Source organism: Nothobranchius furzeri, chromosome 13 (genome assembly GCF_043380555.1).
Source record: "Nothobranchius furzeri strain GRZ-AD chromosome 13, NfurGRZ-RIMD1, whole genome shotgun sequence".
Classification (NCBI taxonomy): Eukaryota; Metazoa; Chordata; class Actinopteri; order Cyprinodontiformes; family Nothobranchiidae; genus Nothobranchius; species Nothobranchius furzeri.
The window spans coordinates 51,598,833-51,617,682 of record NC_091753.1 but is presented as its reverse complement, the minus strand read 5'-3'; the positions used below and the strand labels follow the sequence as shown (position 1 = coordinate 51,617,682).

At 41.4% G+C, this 18,850-nt stretch overlaps 1 protein-coding gene across 2 annotated transcripts in view; it reads left to right on the top strand.

Annotated features, from left to right (window-relative positions):
- The first annotated feature begins 7,066 nt into the window (after positions 1–7,066).
- The window catches only part of LOC107380054 (rho guanine nucleotide exchange factor 26), a 37,699-nt gene continuing 25,915 nt past the window's right edge, over positions 7,067–18,850 (top strand). For both annotated transcript variants that reach the window (XM_015951081.3, XM_015951080.3), the window contains exons 1-6: positions 7,067–7,204; positions 7,555–9,001; positions 9,607–9,658; positions 9,736–9,878; positions 11,765–11,821; positions 14,126–14,286. In XM_015951081.3, the coding sequence (XP_015806567.1) occupies positions 7,643–9,001; positions 9,607–9,658; positions 9,736–9,878; positions 11,765–11,821; positions 14,126–14,286 (1,772 nt within the window). In that variant the 5' untranslated portion in view covers positions 7,067–7,204; positions 7,555–7,642. The remainder of the gene's footprint in view (positions 7,205–7,554; positions 9,002–9,606; positions 9,659–9,735; positions 9,879–11,764; positions 11,822–14,125; positions 14,287–18,850) is intronic.

The following is an 18,850-nucleotide window of genomic DNA, read 5'->3' as shown; positions in this document are numbered from 1 at the left end:
GTAAACACACATGGTTGTTTCTTTTCTTTCACAGTTTGTTAAAGTTGTGTAAATTCTGCCTCGGGCAAAGTTTGAAAGAGAAAACTTCACCAGATCCAGTGAGAAAGACAGTTTATTTTTCATAAAAACACCATTTTTTAAAAGTTCCAACAAAAACAGAAGAACTTGCGAGTGAAACCAATCCTCCCTGAGGTTTACTTGATTAAATGTTTTCTCGTGGGGTTTTAGATAGAATTTTAAACTGTGGACCCTAAAAATGTTCTGTACTTTCAGACTGTTTAATGCAAATGTGCAAGTGAACACTTTTGCCCAAAACCTGCAGGTTAAGCAGCGTACATGCAAAAGGATGCAGGCAAAGACAGTAACCCTCATCACTTGAAGAAATATGAAACTCTTATTACAAAGGCAAGCCTATTAGAGCACTCTGGAGCAACTCAGCATTCTTTAAATAATTGTCTGGATCAGAATTTTTCACTCGTGTTCTTAATATTTTCAGTATAATTATTTAAACCAACAGCAGGAATTTATTTGAAAGTATCAGAGTGAAAATCAAACCAACCCTACTTAAACAGGTCAGCCAGCTGGTGACTGCTAGTTTTTACCTGCAGATTTCTGCAGGAATTTGATTATTTTTTGTTCGACATGATCTCCGGCTTTTGCAGGAGCAGTTTGCAGCTGAATGGGAAGTAGCTGGGGTGAGAATCAGCTCCTCTAAATCCGAGACCACGGCCTAGAGTCGGCAAAGGGTAGAATGCTTTCTGTAGGTCAGGGACGAGGTCCTGCCTCAGGTGGAAAATTTAAAGACGCACTTGGCAGTTTTGGCTTGCTTCTAGCACCCCCTAGTGTCCATTTAGTAGGACCAAAAGCGAAACTTCTCTCCTCGCTGTGCATTTGTCTTTTAACAACTTAATCTAAGAGCTGAAAGGTCTCCTCAGCCTTCATTAGTGTCTACAGGAGTGATTCATCACTAAATCCAATAAATCAGCTGTGGTTATGATCTAAAACAAGCAGGAAACATGCTGGAAGCAGATGGCAGTGCTGGCATGTCAGCTCCACTTTACTAATCGACAGGGTGAACGTCCTGTCACTGAATCCTGATTGATCATGCGCCCTGGCTACTTGGCCACAGGGAAATCCCTTCGGCTGACTGGTTAGCGTGTGTTACCCTCACCCGGGAGTCTGGGGATCGAATCCTGCCTGGGGCCCTCGTTTCTCCACCTTGACACACTAATGTCTAAAAGGTGCCAGCTCTGCCATTCTGAAGTTGCAAGTGCAATGCTCTGGCTACAGAGGGTGGTAGGGGTCCGAGCGACTCTTCAGTAACCCTGTACATAAAGTACATACTGGCTCAAGAAAATGATTTAAATATGAAAAGGTTGCATAGTATGGCTTTAAATATACCGTGGTCTTGTTCACGAGTGAGGGAAAGATGGAGCATGAGATCAATATGTGGGTTTGTGCTGCGTTTGCAGGGATGCAGTTGTTATACCGGTCAGTTGTGTGAAGAGAGCTGAGCCGAAACGCTACCCTCATCTATGGTCATGAGCTTTGGGTAATGCCCGAAAGAACAAGATCTCGGATACAAATGTCCAAAATGAGTTTTCTCTGCAGGGTGTGTGGGCTTTCCCATTAGAGATAGAGTGAGAAGCTCAGTCATCCAGGAGGGGCTCGGAGTAGATCCGCTGCTCCTCCACATTGAGAGAAGCCAGTTGAAGTGGCTCGAGCATCTAGTTAAGATGCCTCCTGGACGCCTCCCTGGTGAGGTTTTCTGGACACATCCAACCAGGAGGAGACTTAAGGGAAGACCCAGGACATGCTGGAGGGACTATGTCTCTCGGCTGGCCAGGGAACGCCTTGGGATTCCACCGGAGGAGCTGGCCCAGGTGGCTGGGGAAAGGGACGCCTGGGCCTACCTGCTTAGGCTGCTACCCCCACAACCCGACCCCGGAAAAGCAGATGAAAATGGATGTCTGTGTGGCAAGGTGGAGAAACGAGGGCCCGGGCAGGATTCGATCCCCAGACTCCCGGGTGAAAGTCACGTGCACTAACCAGTCAGCCGAACGGTCATCCTCTTGGTCAAGTAGCCAGGGCGCATGACCAATCGGGATACAGTGACACACTGTCGCATGTTCCCCCCTCTTTCCACAAGCACATCCTCATGCTCCCGCACAAGGTGCCACACATTTCAAATCCGTGGACCTACTTGACAGTACTACGTGGATCCTGCCAACAACGCCAAATGTGGCAAGGTGGAGAAACGAGGGCTCGGGTGGGATTTGAGCCCCAGACTCCCAGGTGAGAGTCATGCGCGCCAAAGGGACATCCCCTTGCCCAAGTAGCCAGGGCGCATGACAAATCGGGATACAGTGACAGGACGCTCACACTGTCACATATGGAGAATCTTAGACTGTGTCACATCTTTTAGAACAAAATTAAATAAATCAGCGTTCTCAGCTAATTTTATTTTCAGGTAGAGGTCAAGATAAGGATATTCATGACCTTCCATAAGTGGAAACTGAACTGTTTAAGCACTGTCCTATGAAAATTTTAGCTTCTGCTTCTTTTGTGTCAATAATTTACTATAAAAGGACAAAAAAACAAAACAAAAAAAAAAACACACAATCTAGTTAGATTTCTCTTGTGTAGTCTAATCAGCGTAGAGCTTAAAATGCATCACTTTTTACTACTTTAAATATGGCAACTGTTCCTTTTCTGTAACATTTTCTACACGAATATAATGACGCTTCCTGGAAGGTACATTGCTTTCATAATATTTCCTTGCAAAAACTAAAATGGATCTGTCACATGGAACTTCTGCCATCTGTATGAAAGCAGAAGAGATGCTGCATCAGAATGTGTGTGTGTGTGTGTGTGTGTTTGTGCTCACTGCTTACTTCGTAGGGCTTGTGAGACTTGCATATTTCACACGTTTTGTTCGCTCTCACACCACACATGCATCTTCTCACACAGAAAGAAACACATTCACAGCTGATATCATAAAATAGGAGAAACCGACACCATAGGCACGATATACATGGCTCATATACGACAAAATGGACAGGAAATATGAAATATCCATAAGTGACCACTTTTATTAAGTTAATCTGACCACAAAGGTAATGGATTTGATAAAAACACTAAAAATGATGTCATTCTTTTATCTCTAAGGTGTGTTTTTTATAATATTAGTCAATCATTTTGAGTTATTTTTCAAAAATCCACCTTTAAAGTGACAATGTGCATTTTTACCATTAATCTCTCGATTTATCCATCAAAATGTTGTTGAAAATTAATAAAATGATACTCACGGCTTTGCAACCATAAATATTGGGTCTAAAGTACAAAGGGCACAGGTCTAAGGGTGTTTCTCAATGTCAAGGCGCCTGGCCTCGCGAGGCAGTGTCTTCCGAGGCCAGGCGCCTTGCGTACGAGGACACTGTCCTTTCTTGGTCAAAGAAAACGGTTAAATGGAACAAACTTACATCACGTGACCGCAGTGGAAGCCGCGGTCACGTGACACAGGAGATAACGTTATATTTTATATGCATTAGTGTCAATATAAATATATAACGAGGCTTTTACTTTTTAAATTGTGTTTATGTTTGTTAAATTAAATATGTAAGTGAGTTACCACCTGCTAGCCATACACCGAAGCTGCAACTACTAAGCAACTAACCAACAATAGATAACTTCTTTGGATCTAAAAAAAAAACATTTTAAATTAGTTTACTTACTTTTAAACTTGAAATTTACCCCCGAAATAGCTGCCGGCTTCTGATCCACCATCCTTTTGAAAATATAACGGCGTATTCTGGGAAATTTTGACCAAGGCTAGGCTACAAGACACCTCTCGTGTATCCTTGCTCAGCTAGCTAAACGGCTAACAAACGGAGAACGCACGCCTCAGTAGAACATGAACATTGGAATACGTCTTGGCGGCTCCTGATGACATATCTCCTAGGCAACCGGGGCGGGCTAAGACATCAAGGCGAGGTTCCTTGGCATTGAAAAACACCCTAACCCCCAAATTCCACTACCTCCGCTCCACTCCGACACGAACGCCGGAGCAAAATCGGTCCCGTTGTAGTCAATCAGAGCAATTCCACTACTGCGGCCGTGCTGCGGCAGTGCGCCGCACTCTGTTCCGGCGTCCGGCAAAAATGGAATCGATCCTAGTTTTGACGGACGCCGGAGCACCTCCGCAGTAAATGGACAGAAATCACAACCGCCCAACAGGAAAAGGAGCAAGCACAACTTCCCTTTTTTCACAATAAATCGATAAACAAAAGGCGTTTTTTTTGTTTCATATGCACAGGTTTAGCAACTTTTAACAACTATCAATGGCGGCTGAAGTTTAAATGCACAAAAGTAAGCCATAAATACAGTTTCCACTATCAAAGTAGTCACACTTTGTTGATCCAAACACTGCTGATCTCTCAACACAAATGATGGGCTGATTAAACAGTTCATGCCGATGCTTCTCCCACACAACGGGTGTTTGGATCTAACTTCTGCGTTTATTGCTCGGACTGTATCGCAAGATCTCGAAAATCCCGCGCATGCCTGTTTGCGCACCTCATGTCTCCGCACCGGAGCGGAGCCGCTGTAGAGCGGGTACCAGTAAAAATTGAGCTCGGAAGCGAGCGGCTGCGGAAGGCGGGGGCGGAGCGGAGCGGAGGTAGTGGAATTTGGGGGTAAGTCTCTGGGGGACGCCATATTAGATGCCATGTGTCCTTCTGGCTGGATTGTGGTCCTGCGCCTCTTGATGACATCACACTAGGTGGCTGAACGTATGACTTACATTACCACGTTCAAAAACATTTAGGCAGTAAGAAACATGAATTTAATAACAAAACTGCTAAACTCTTTCCAAAACACAGGTGAAAGAACAGAATCGAAAAAAAGATGCAATAAATTTTGGCCAAGTAGTATTGCTGTAGTATGATGTCATCATCGGCAGGCACAGGACCCCCGAGCAGCGCCAGAAAACTACAATCAGCATTTCATTCTCTTGATAGAATTAACTGAAGGATCACCAAAGTCTGAGGAGGCACGCTCAGGTCACATGCTTTCTGCCCCACACTGTACTGTTTTTTAAACTAGCGACAGTCACAGCGATATGGTGTAAAACTGCCCTGAGATGTATCTATGTTTTACCCCTATTGCCAGAAAACTACACACTGCCACTATGACATCAAAAAAGCTAATAAAATTCTAGTGCCTGAATCAGCATTCAAATGCATGATATAAAGTATTTACCAAAATCATATTCAGGTTCCAAACAGTTTAGAAGAAACATAAATTTAAGGTGTGGTTGACTGAAAAACATTTAAAATTATTTTTTATGATTATAATAGGTTTTTCCTGCAGGCTGAACATTAATAAAGTCTTCTACACCTATTTCCATTCTGATAGACAATAAGCAGTGAAATGCTAGGAGTTGAAAATCCTCACATATCTATGTCACACTGTGAATTTGCATATATGACCTTGCCTATCTTGGCTTGCGCCCACCCACAGGAAGGCTTTTGTTTTTTGTTTTAATTATGGGGCGAGGAGAGAGTGTTTTGTTGAGTGACTTTGCAACATGGCTGAATGTCTTCTGCTAGCCAGTAAGAAGGGAGGTGTGTGCATATCCCACCAGCTAACTTCTGCACCTCAGAGCAGGCTTATCAAAGCTTTTCTCTACACTAGAGAAGAGTGCAAATGTATTGAAAGAATGAGTAAACCACAACTTAAAATTAATTATTTTTAGAAAATGCACTTTTGTTTATTTGCAAATGTATTTTGTTTTATTCCAGAAGCTAGTAGGTAATTACGTCTGTTTGCATTTCTCAAAAAAAAAAAATCCATAATCACATTTCATTTTGACTCTAAGCCTTTTTCTGGGCACATTTAACATTTTCACTATTTTCTACTGAAAATATACAGACAAATTAAATTCAATTTTAATTTGACAGAAGCAGAAAGAGTTTCATTATGAGGAGCTTAATTACTAAGACAATGAGCTGCAGGTTGTTCAGGTTCATTACGAAAACTTTTGAAAAATGTAGAAGTTGGAACATGAAAGGGGGTGTCCACGAAGGGGTTTTTACTCCATGTAAACGTCCTGTGAGGCAGATGGACTGATAAAGCATATTTAAATGAAATAACACAATGATTCACAAATAGAATTTAAACGAAATGTTTTTTGCTGTTGTCATTTTTAGTTAGTTTAATAAAAAAAGGCAACACTCTGGAAGCAAAACTTCAGATTGCACTTAGTCTGACAGATGTTTCTCAATCAATGATATGAGCTATCATTGGCAAACAGGGCAATCATGACCCCTAGTGGTCAAAAAACGACAGCACAAAAAGCACTTTGACAGTAGGGAGCAATTAAGCGCTATAAAAGCTGGCATTTACTTGGAATGAGTAATTTGTTTTTAAGCCTGGAGGAATGCATGTGTGTTCATTTAATGGGGACATTCTGTCACACACGGAGTTGTGCAATCAAAAATGCATGAAAACACGACTCACACATTGCCCAATGCATTTTAATGGAATGGTTATGAAATCTATAAATCAGGACGAGGTCATCAGAAATGATTATACTTTATAATGTTCGTCCACAGTGATGCATATGTGGGTAATAAAGTAGATTTGATACACACGTTTGAGTTTAATTGTTTTTATATAGTTCCATTTCTTGTTGTGTTCAGATATTTGGCAGTATCACAATCTACCACACGGTGGCGCCAAAGAAAAGCAGGTAAAATAGCTTTTAAAACAGGCGTGTTGGAAAAGTGGGAAAACCTTTTGGAAAATTGACTATCGAGGACTTACTTGTAAAATAACAGTTTCTAATTACACTTTTATTGTAGCCTACACCCTGTTTTTCATCACATTTGCTTGATTTTCATCAACAAGCCTGGCCAACTGCTACAAAAAGCTTCATTGTCTTCCCGGAAACCCTCTCCAATATGCTGAAGTAGAAACTATCTGAGTGAATTCCTGAACTTGAGTACTGCTGTTCCTCCTCCTCCACCTCCCCCCTGCATTCAAACTCCTCAGCGCTCCCACAGACGCGGTCAGGGTGGCAGGCATGAATCCTCTCTGTCAGTAACTCCTTAAACTTCTCTGTTTTTTGGTCATCATTTCGCTAAAAATGCGCTTTTCGGACAGCTCAGGCGTAAAGAGCACGTCCAGAGTGATAGGTTAGGAGGTAAGTTTAACTTTTAACCTGCTTTTAGTTTCTCCTGGTAATCAGAAACAGCACCTTGCCTCATAAATAGATTAAAAACAACACTAAAATCTGGTGCCTTGTTGTTTCCTGTTTGGACTTCTACAGTAACTGCTCGTCATCTCACCAGTTTGTAATTAGGTCATTTCACTATGATGAGTAAATACAAAAAGATCTGTCTTGACTGGTTTGCCTTCTGTTTTCTGACCACATGTGTCTTGTCTGTAGTTGTGTCTGCTCCAAGTCCCTGTTAATGAGTAAACGTTTGGAATTTGTACACTGTCCTGAGCTCTTGAATGCTGAGTGGTGTTTTTCCTCTTGTGCATCTCAAGCGGAGGATATCTGCTCCCCAAAAGGGCTCTGTAGTTTGCTCCAGCCTGGAAGTTCAGCCACAAACGGCAACGAGGACTCGCAACAACTATGGATATTGGCAGCGATGTCGATCTGTCCAATAATAACATCACGCCTTTGTGGAAACTGCGTACAGACCACCGTAAAAGCTCCCTGGACATGAGCAGGTCTAAGCAGCGGCCCGTTAGTTATCGCATAAACGGGGTCATGACTGCTGATGTCCCTGTGGAGGACAGCCAGCCAGCTGAGAGACAGGCGGGATCAGCTCAGTCTGCTCACAACAACACCGCGGTGATGAAGCACGTTTTACAGAAGCCCTCAAGGAAAACCAGAGTGGTTCGGAGCATAAGCATAGGCCATCTGTCCAGTGGGCGATTCTCTCTGGCCAAATTTAGATCTGACAATAACAAATCTGCTTCACTGGACAACAAAGTGTGTAATGGAGACAGTGGCAGAGGGAATACCAGTAATGGACAAGCTGTATTGTCTGAAATCACCTCCAGTCCCAAGAGTCTCAGCTTACAGAGAAAACAGAATTCATTTTCATCCGAAGCTGATCCTTTCAGCTGTTCTACAAATGTCAACAACAACAACTATGAAACATTTTCACGATCCTCTTCATCGAGCTCCTCACCGTCATCACACGGTACCCTCACACCCTCCAACAGCTCCACGTCCAGCATCCCCTCACTCTTGTCTTTGACCTCCTCTGACCCTTCCACTCCTCGCTCCCCCTCACCAGCAGACCGAGGATTTTCCCTGGTCAGGCAGTCTCGGACATCTTCCTCCTCACAAGACGCCCTGAATGTCTCATCGTCCTCTTCCATCTCCTCCACATCGCCCTTACCATCACTATCCCCAGCTGTCTCGCCTTGTCCGTCGATCATCCTGAGCACCAACAGCGCCGCCGCTTGGAAAATGGGCACCCAGCAGCTCATCCCCAAAGGCTTGGTGTCTGAAACTCGGCTGAGTAAGGCGCATCCTTCTGGAACACAGAGCCAGGGTATGACCAGGCTGGGGTTAGACCTTCCCAAGCGAGGGCAAAAAACACTCAGCATGGTGGAAACGGGAGGCTACTTTTCTACTGGAGGGGGCCACTCTGAAGAGGCAGACAGAGGGAGTGAAAGCCCCCTTTCAAGGAAAGGTTTGAGGAGTACCTCTTACAGGAGGGCAGTTGTGAAGGCAGAAGAAACGGAAATACCCTCCGTAGATCAAATGACTCATCGGTTGTCACAACCTGCCATTAGCGGGCTTACTTTGGCTATCCCAAGTTCTCCTGATAGCCCATCACATCCTGTCACCTTGAGCCCTTCGAGTCCTGGAGCAGCCATCCCTACGAGCCCCAGCACACCTAAAACTGCCAGCCCCAAGACTCCAAAGCCTCCGAGCCCTCAGGTGGAAAAATCTAAAAGCAAAAGCAAGAAACTGGTAGGTACATCTGTTATCCAAAGGAATGCTTGAACATAATTGTCTTGAGACGCCTGCATTAGTTGGACCAACTTTGAAAGGTCTTATTGAGATTTTTATTGTTTTAATCTTCATCAAATTACATTTTCCCTCTTAATTTGTTGTAAAGAAAGTTTAATACAACATTTCGCTGTTTGAAAAGTTCTTATGTCTAAACTTCATTCTGATAATCCTAGCATAACCTGTATACCTTTGTATTTTCCTTAGCTTGAAACAAGTTATGTTTTGTCTTTGTCTCAGTTAATAACTCTGATGGCTTCTCTGTGTTGCACAAAGATTGCTTTGACAGATTTTCAGTATCAGAAGGGCTAAAGTCCGAATTATAAAACCACTGCACAAGCTGACCATTGTGGAACAAACTTAGCAGCGGCAGACGTGAGGACAAGGCCTCACAGGGAAACAATTAACTTGTTTGTTGGAAGACCAGACGCAACGAGACGCTACGTCTAAACAAACACACTTAAAAACACACTGACTCTGTCATTAAATATGTGTCAGGAAAGGAGGTCAAGAACAGCTGGTGTTTTGGTCCCATGGAGTTTAAAGTTGTGACACTTTTCTTGTAGACTCTAAATAAGAAGAAACTCTTGATAGCTCAGCGGACGTTTGACAGTGAAGGTGAGACGCAGTCATCTTACTCTTCTTTGTGATCAGTGCGCTTCTTCATCTTTAGTTTTTTTTTCCCCTTTTTTCAGAGGAAGAGCTTTACCAGAACTACCAAGAGAAGGCTTTGCATAATGATTCCGATGAGGACGCCTATTCCAGGGAACCCAAACCTGATAACGGCATTGTCGTGCAGTATAGACCAATACGTACTTCTTGGAGCCAGCTCAGCGTGGTTAGACACAACACACACACACACACACACACACACACACACACACACACACACACACACACACACACACACACACGCACACGCACACGCACACGCACACACACCCTAACCCTAAGCAATGCCGTTTTATTCCTAACCCTAACCTCAACTAAAAGTGAATTCTCGCCATACCTTTAAAAGCAGGAATTGGGGGTTTTCTGCACTGTGGGGTGCCACCCACACGCTACAGATTCCTGCCTTCTCCTGATATCTTCTGTGCCCCTTTCTCTCCACACTTCACGCTCACTATCTCAGGGCTGTGGTGGAGAAGTTTTGGAATTCTAGAGCTTTGAAGAATGCTGTCACAACCAGTTTGGCCACACTCCCATACCCATCCTCCCACTGCCCCTGCTTTCCTCTGCCCCTCACTCAAGTTTATCAGCAAGGGAATGTCTTCCTGGGCTCCGGCCGGCCGGGAGTCAGACAGTCCGCCAGAGCCACAGGAAGTCCTGGAAACGCTGCCAGGCTTGATGCCAACATCTTGGCAATCCCTGTGTGCTCGTCAGACTCTAAATATTTTAGAAATGTTGCCTGTAGGGAGGCGCGTGGTGGCTGTGCATTTTGTGATATTGGAACGAAGGGACACCAAAAACTATCAGAAGCAGATGTGCCAATTTAGCGTCCGACTTAAAAATTCCTGTCTTATCTGATCGTTCGTTTGAAGTTGTTGGACTGGAAGCAGAGACTGGTGACGGAGTTAATTAGGATTCGTTTCCATTGCTTGGCACATGTGCACAGGCTTTAATGAATGGGAAATCAAACTGAAAGTAGAGAATGTTCTATTAGAACAATTTTCTTTTTGCTCACGTCAACAAAACACATATGAGGCTAATGATCAGTCAGACTTTAAGAAATGCTTCTCTTTTCCAACACAGCTGCAGTGTCGTTTGTGTTTCTCTGAATTTGACGCTGTACCAGTCTTTCAGATTGATGTCACTGTCATGGTGTGACAGCAAAATTAGCTTCAGTGAAGCCAAGAACTAGATGTACTGGTTGTTCATCAACCGAGTCGCACCTTGTTGGTAAAGCTCCTAGTACTCCTAACCCCTAACCCTAACCCCAGAAATCTTCTCAGAAGGTGGAGCTCACCTGAAAACCACCTCTTTAATGGCACATTCTTTTGGCAACAAAAGACATTTCCTTTAAATGATGACACCTTAATTGGTTGCGTTTCAGTCACACCCAGTTTAGTAAAAAAGTAGAGTGACTTCAATGAAATTCTGCAGCATATCTATGTCCTCCATTGGTATGCAGAGGCGTGGAGATTTCTAAAAATGAGAAAAAAAAGGGGGAAACACAAAGGCTAAATATTAAAATAACACAGAAGGAATTGAAAAACCATGGATGTTTGATCTGCTTCTGGTTTGTTAGTTTTGTTTCCCAGAAGCCAAAGGGCAGATAGTCCTGTGGAAATGATAGTGGCAGTACCACTTCCTCATGTCTTTATACCAAAGCAGGAGTAGTGGTGATAGTTTTAATAAAATGGTCCAGATTAAAGTTTGTAGTAAAATATGTCAAATATGAGGAAACTCCAGAAAGTGCTCAACATTCTCGCTATTCCAAACATGGATTTATTTTTTACTGAAAAAATAAAAATAAACTTATATACGTATACTTATACTTATACATATATATATATATATATACATATATATATATATATATATATATATATATATATATATATATAATGTATATAAGTATATATGGACAACGGCTTATTTCAATTAAACCTGTTTCTATTCAGCTTGCAAAGTGTTCCTTTCTTTTTCTCTGACTGAAACTTTATGCAGTCATGTGACAAATTTCAAGATCTGTTTTATTTTTCATAAATGTGTCCTGTTTAGGTCAGGAAGAGTGGCCTGTCTGATCAGCTGAGTCAAGAGGATCGCAAAAGACAGGAGGTGGGATTTAAAATTTGATCTAATTTTGTAAAATGGCAGTCATCAACTTCTACATCTAATGGAAATCATATAATGTCATATAATCATATGAAGTCATATAATGATAACTGCAAATCAATCAAATCTACAGGTAAAAGGGAAAATCAACCAAATCACTTTGTCAAGGACAAAAAAGATATTTATGATGATAAAGAAATCACTGATGAGTTCAATGATTTTTTTGTAAATGTAGGTAGTTTGATGGAGAACAAACCAATAATAGAAGATAAATTGACCACAATGGTTAGTACTGTAAATAGTATTGTCCCTGACAAAGTAGATAAAGAAGAAATACGAAACATTGTAAACAAACTGTGGAAACAAACGATCAACCGATTGTCAGGACCTGGACATAACTGTTAAAACCATCATAGTCATTGATCCATTCACTTACATTTGTAATCTATCACTTTCTACTGGAAATTTTCCTGACACAATGAAAACAGCGAAAGTCATTCCTTTGTACAAGAGTGGTGATAAACATAGTTTCAATAATTACAGGCCGATGTCATTGCTTCCACAGTTTTCTAAAATATTGGAAAAAGTATTTGTATCAAGGTTGGATAAATTCATCGAAAAAAATAATATTTTAAACAATGAGCAATACGGGTTTAGAACTAAACATTCCACAGCAATGGCGATAATGGACTTAACGGATAAAATATCAACAGCAATTGACAATAAAAATGACTTTGTTAGTGTTTTCATTGATTTGAAAAAAGCTTTTGACGTCATTGATCACTCAAGGTTACTTCGGAAATTAAGTCAGTATGGAATAAGAGGTGTGGCTCATCAATGGGTTAAAACTTATTTAGAAAAAAGGAAGCAGTTTGTTCAGATAAAGGACCATGAATCAAAACTATGTGAAATTAATTGTGGAGTGCCACAAGGGTCGGTTCTCGGACCAAAACAGACTATTTTGTTTATTAACGACTTGGTAAATGTATCTAAGACACTCGGTACCATTCTATTTGCAGATGATACAACACTGTTTTACTCAGGATCAAATATTGAGAAGGTGGCTAATGTGATAAATGATGAACTGATTAAAATTAAAAACTGGTTTGATATAAATAGATTGACACTGAATCTTAATAAAACAATTGTTATTCTGTTTAATGATAAAAAGAACAGTGATGTGTCATTGGAAATAGATGGGATTGCAATTCAAAGAGTAAAAGAAACTAAATTTTTTGGAGTTCTTATTGATGAAGACTTGACATGGAAATCCCATATTAGTTACAGAAAAGGTAAAATTGCCAAATCCTTAGGAGTATTCCATAGAGTCAAGTTTTTACTGTCTAGTTCTGGTTTGTTGGCATTGTACGATTCACTGATTGTTCCATACTTGACTTATTGTGAAGAAATCTGGGGAGCAACATACAAAAACTATACACAACCCTTATTTATTTTACAGAAAAGAGCTCTGAGGATCATCAATTATAGTGGCTGTAGAGATCCATCGAACCCATTGTTTATTAAATATAAATTACTGAAAATTCATGATTTAAAAGACTGGAAAATCATACAAGCCACGTATAAAGCCAATTTAGGTACTCTACCAACAAACATTCAGGGGATATTTGAAAAGGGAACCAGTAATTACATGCTGAAAGAAACTGATGTGTTTACAAAACCTAGATTTAGAACTAAAATAAAGGAGTGGAATATATCTGTAAATGATGTTAAATTATGGACTAACCTTGAAAGGGAAATAAAAAAAACTATGTCATTTAATATATTCAAAAAATGTACCAAATTGAGTGTACTAACTAATTATGAAAATGTAAATTAAATCAACGATCATGATCGCACTGGAATTTAGAACAGGAAAACGTTTAAAATGAGTATGTGTGTCTGACAAATGGTAATTATATATAAATTGATTATTTCTACTGGAAAAGGGGGCAGAAATTATAAGATGTTTTTCTTCATTCTGCTCCTTTTCATTCAAATTTGATTTTTTGTTAAGTATTTCTTATTGCTTATATGTTTTATTTGTTTTTATTTTGAATGAAATAAATGAAAAAAAGCAGAAGTGACAACACACATTACACTCTATTAATTTAAAAATGGAAGGGAGGAATGATAAAACAAGTTATTTTTAATCAGACTGAACAGGTTCATAGATAAATTTAGGTGTAATTGATTTAACATTCCAGACATGACTGAGGTCTGCAGGTACGAGACATGATGGAGTTGAAACCAAACCCCTGCTTCTCTCTTTGTTACGTTTCATGTCTTGTTTTTTTTTTCCTTCTTCAGGCCATCTTTGAGGTCATCTCGTCAGAGCACTCTTACCTCCACAGTTTGGAGATTCTGATCCGCATGTTTCAAAACTCAGCAGAGCTCAGCGAGGCCATGACTAAAATTGAACACCACCACCTGTTTTCCAACATTTCAGATGTCTGTGAAACCAGCAAAAAGTACGTTTGCAATGACTTTTATTTTATGGTTATTCCACCAGCTGGTTGACATTCATTAGTGTTCACCATCAGTTACTTGTTTATTTTTGAAACACAACATGGAAAACTATTCAGTAGGTAAAATTCACTTGGTTCAAACTGAATAAGGAAGGCATTTAAACCTATCCCTAACCCATAAAAATAGTGTGTGTGTGTGGGGGGGTGGGGGGTGGGGTGGGGTGGGGGTGGGGGGTTGTATTTGTACCCTTGTGAAGACCAGATTTGGGATATTTACTAACCTTCTTACGACCGATGGTCCTTGTTAGGACCAAAACCCGGTCCTAATATGGAGTACTCCCTAGGGGTGAGGTTTACAGATAAATGTGAATTGAGTTTTTGTTACAGATAACTTTAGGAATACACTCGTTACGGTTAGGGTTAGGCATAGTGGACTCACTAAAATGAATGGAAGTCAATGCAAAGTTCTAACATGGGTACAAATACAAGAATGTGTGTGTGTGTGTGTGTGTGTGTGTGTGTGTGTGTGTGTGTGTGTGTGTGTGTGTGTGTGTGTGTGTGTGTGTGTGTGTGTGTGTGGTCAGATGTTCACTGACAGAAAACAGAGAGCTCAAGCAGGCTGGCAGTAATTTATATAATGGTGCCACCAGAATTTAAGAAGAGTTTAATTTTCCATCACTGTTTAAAATTGGTCTTAGTTTATATTTCTTCAGTCCGTTTTAATCACATTGTCCATTAAAGCAGGAGTTTTTTTATATTAGATTAGTGGTGGTCATAGTTTATAAATCTGAATTAGAACCAGGTGGGGCTGTTTGACAGGAACAGGACAGTTTTCTGCTCCTCTGCCCTACCGATAAAAATGTGGAATTACAACTGTTGTAAACAACCCTGCTGTAGCTAGCGCTAACACCGAGCTAACACTAACATGAGCCACCTAATACGTAGCCTCCTTTAAAGTGACAGTGTGCATTTTATCTGGCGATAAGAGTAGTCGATACCTAAATCGTTGCAAGCAAGCAGTATTTTTGTGTTGGAGTAAGACCTTTCCAACAGATGCCCATTAGGGTCAAAAAGCCATGGGGAGTGCAAACTTTAGTAAAATGACAAGCACATCAGACTCCTTTTCATCACTGGCAACATGTGAAGAGGTAAATGTTTACAACAGCAACGTTTATTAATGACAAAAGTTGTGTAACCATTTGTTACAAATCATTATTTTTGTCCTCACTGGCTCCCATAGAAGGAAACACGGCATCTAAAATGGCGTCACCCAGAGACTTACACCCGCTCCCATGTGTTTTAGACCTGATTTTTATGGTTATATGTTATGAAGCCGTCAATATTTTTCAACAACTGGGCATCATTTCATTTATTTTCAACAACATTTTGATGGACATTTCCAGAAATTAATGGTAAAAACTACACATTGTCACTTCAACTCCCTCAAACTAGCATATGCGACGCTGATGTTCACTCTGGTTTTAGCTCTTTGCTCCACCTCCAAATACATTGCTCTTACTTTTACTTCCAGGCTCCACCATGATACCACCAGAAAAAGCAAACTTCTGCTTTTTCTCCTATGTGTGCTTTTCATTGATGATCGTTCAAAATGAAAAAGCTAACGACTAGCATAACTGCTAATAGCCATAAGCAAGTTAAGAGCTCCCCCCATGGAACACCTACCCGCTCCACAAAACTGTCAAGCGCGGTTTCTGGTCAGCAGAGGGCTGCAGAGTGGTGTCAAAAATTAAACTGGTCAAGAATCTCACGCAACGATCACTCAGTGTGTTTACATGCAGCCAGTAACCCTTTTAAAACCCAAATATTCACAATAACCCGGTTCCGCAGGTCCTTGTAAACACCGCCAAAAACCCGGATATGCTCATAACCGGGTTTTTAAAACCCGGTTACTATACCTGGGGTAACCCTTTTCTAACCCGAATGTTTGGTCATGTAAACGCATAACGGGATATCCCCATCGACGCGTGTGTTCTGCGCATGCTCTGTTCGCAAAGAATCTTGGTCTTTTGAGTAGCAAGACGTCTTGTACGCGCCAGAACTCCGGAAGTAAACAACAAGTTGGGGGCAAAATGGTGAGTCGCGGCACAGCACCACACTTTGAGTGACGAGGAAACTAAAGCGCAAACAAACGCGGTCGCTATCTCTTCCGAACTGGGAAACATGTTGTTGTTTTCACGGATACCAGGACAAGAAGAACCGGAAATGACGCATATTGCGTCTGGACGTAGTCCATACGTCCTGACGCTACCCCAACGTCCGCATTTAAATCGGGTTATGCAAGTTAGAGGTAACTCTTTTTATTTATGCTTGTAAACAGGTTATTCTGATCAACTCAGAAACCCGAATCTCGACCTTAACCCGATCATAACCCGGATATTGGCTGCATGTAAACGTACTCACTGAGATCATTGTGAAAGCTCTAGATCAGGGGTGTCAAACTCAAATTCACACTGGGCCAAAATGAAAAACTGGGACGAAGTTGCGGGCCAAACTCAATAGTTTTTTTAAAGTGACGGTAAATGTGCATGGTTGTACCTTTTCATTTAATTTGCCTATTTTTAAAGTAGGTGAAATCTTTTTTGACAGACCAACAAGATAAATAAAAAATAGTAATTCTCTCAAATGAAAATGCAATATCTCACCTATTAACTTTCATGCTTTGGAGCAGAAAAGGTTAATAAAACCAAAATAATTCAATCCCAGTTTTCTCCACTCTGATTTCCTGTGATGCTCACCTGTGCCAGCCAGACCTGCATCTGTGGGGTTGGGCTCTGAGCTGAGGAAGGAGTTCATCAGTGAGAAACAGTTGCTCACACAGGTTTGTGCTGCTGGACATGGAGAGCATCTGGACCACGCAGTTGTGTCGGGGACGGGGATAAAAGCCGCAGCAGCCACGGAGTCATACAGACTTGAGCGTGCTGGAAAACTGGAGTTAAATAATCTCGGTCTGGAAGTTGGTCGGTGCGCTTTCTATGTCAGCAGCAAACAGATTACTGAGCTGTTAAAACCCATTTCTGGGCTTCAAAGTCGTCTAACTGCTGAGTAAACTTGGCGCTGAGTAAGAGGAGTGCTTTCAGTTTGTCCGAGGCAGAGGAGGTAACGCTGCAGACACTGATGCTAGTAGCATGGACGCTAATGACTGTACGGGGGAGTGCAGAATTAATAGGCAAGTTGTATTTTTGAGGAATAATTTTATTATTGAACAACAACCATGTTCTCAAAGAACCCAAAAAACTCATTAATATCAAAGCTGAATGTTTTTGGAAGTAGTTTTCAGCTTGTTTTTAGTTTTAGCTATTTTAGGGGGATATCTGTGTGTGCAGGTGACTATTACTGTGCATAATTATTAGGCAACTTAACAAAAAACAAATACATACCCATTTCAATTATTTATTTTTACCAGTGAAACCAATATAACCTCTCCACATTCACAAATATACATTTCTGACATTCAAAAACAATACAAAAACAAATCAGCGACCAATATAGCCACCTTTCTTTGCAAGGACACTCAAAAGCCTGCCACCCATGGATTCTGTCAGTGTTTTGATCTGTTCACCATCAACATTGCGTGCAGCAGCAACCACAGCCTCCCAGACACTGTTCAGAGAGGTGTCCTGGTTTCCCTCCTTGTAAATCTCACATTTGATGATGGACCACAGGTTCTCAGTGCGGTTCAGATCAGGTGAACAAGGAGGCCATGTCATTAGTTTTTCTTCTTTTATACCCTTTCTTGTCAGCCACGCTGTGGAGTACTTGGACGCATGTGATGGAGCATTGTCCTGTATGAAAATCATGTTTTTCTTGAAGGATGCAGACTTCTTCCTGTACCACTGCTTGAAGTAGGTGTCTTCCAGAAACTGGCAGTAGGACTGGGAGTTGAGCTTGACTCCATTCTCAACCCGAAAAGGCCCCAAGAGCTCATCTTTGATGATACCAGCCCAAACCAGTACTCCACCTCCACCTTGCTGGCGTCTGAGTCGTACTGGAGCTCTCTGCCCTTTACCAATCCAGCCACGGGCCCATCCATCTGGCCCATCAAGACTCACTCTCATTTCATCAGTCCATAAAACCTTAGAAAAATCAGTCTTGAGATATTTCTTGGCCCAGTCTTGACGTTTCAGCTTGTGTGTCTTGTTCAGTGGCGGTCGTCTTTCAGCCTTTCTTACCTTGGCCATGTCTCTGAGTATTGCACACCTTGTGCTTTTGGGCACTCCAGTGATGTTGCAGCTCTGAAATACGGCCAAACTGGTGGCAAGTGGCATCTTGGCCCCTGTTGACTATTTTGAACGAAACGCTTGATTGTTCGATGATCACACTTCAGAAGCTTTGCAGTTTTAAGACTGCTGCATCCCTCTGCAAGATATCTCACTATTTTTGACTTTTCTGAGCCTGTCAAGTCCTTCTTTTGACCCATTTTGCCAAAGGAAAGGAAGTTGCCTAATAATTATGCACACCTGATATAGGGTGTTGATGTCATTAGACCACACCCCTTCTCATTACAGAGATGCACATCACCTAATATGCTTAATTGGTAGTAGGCTTT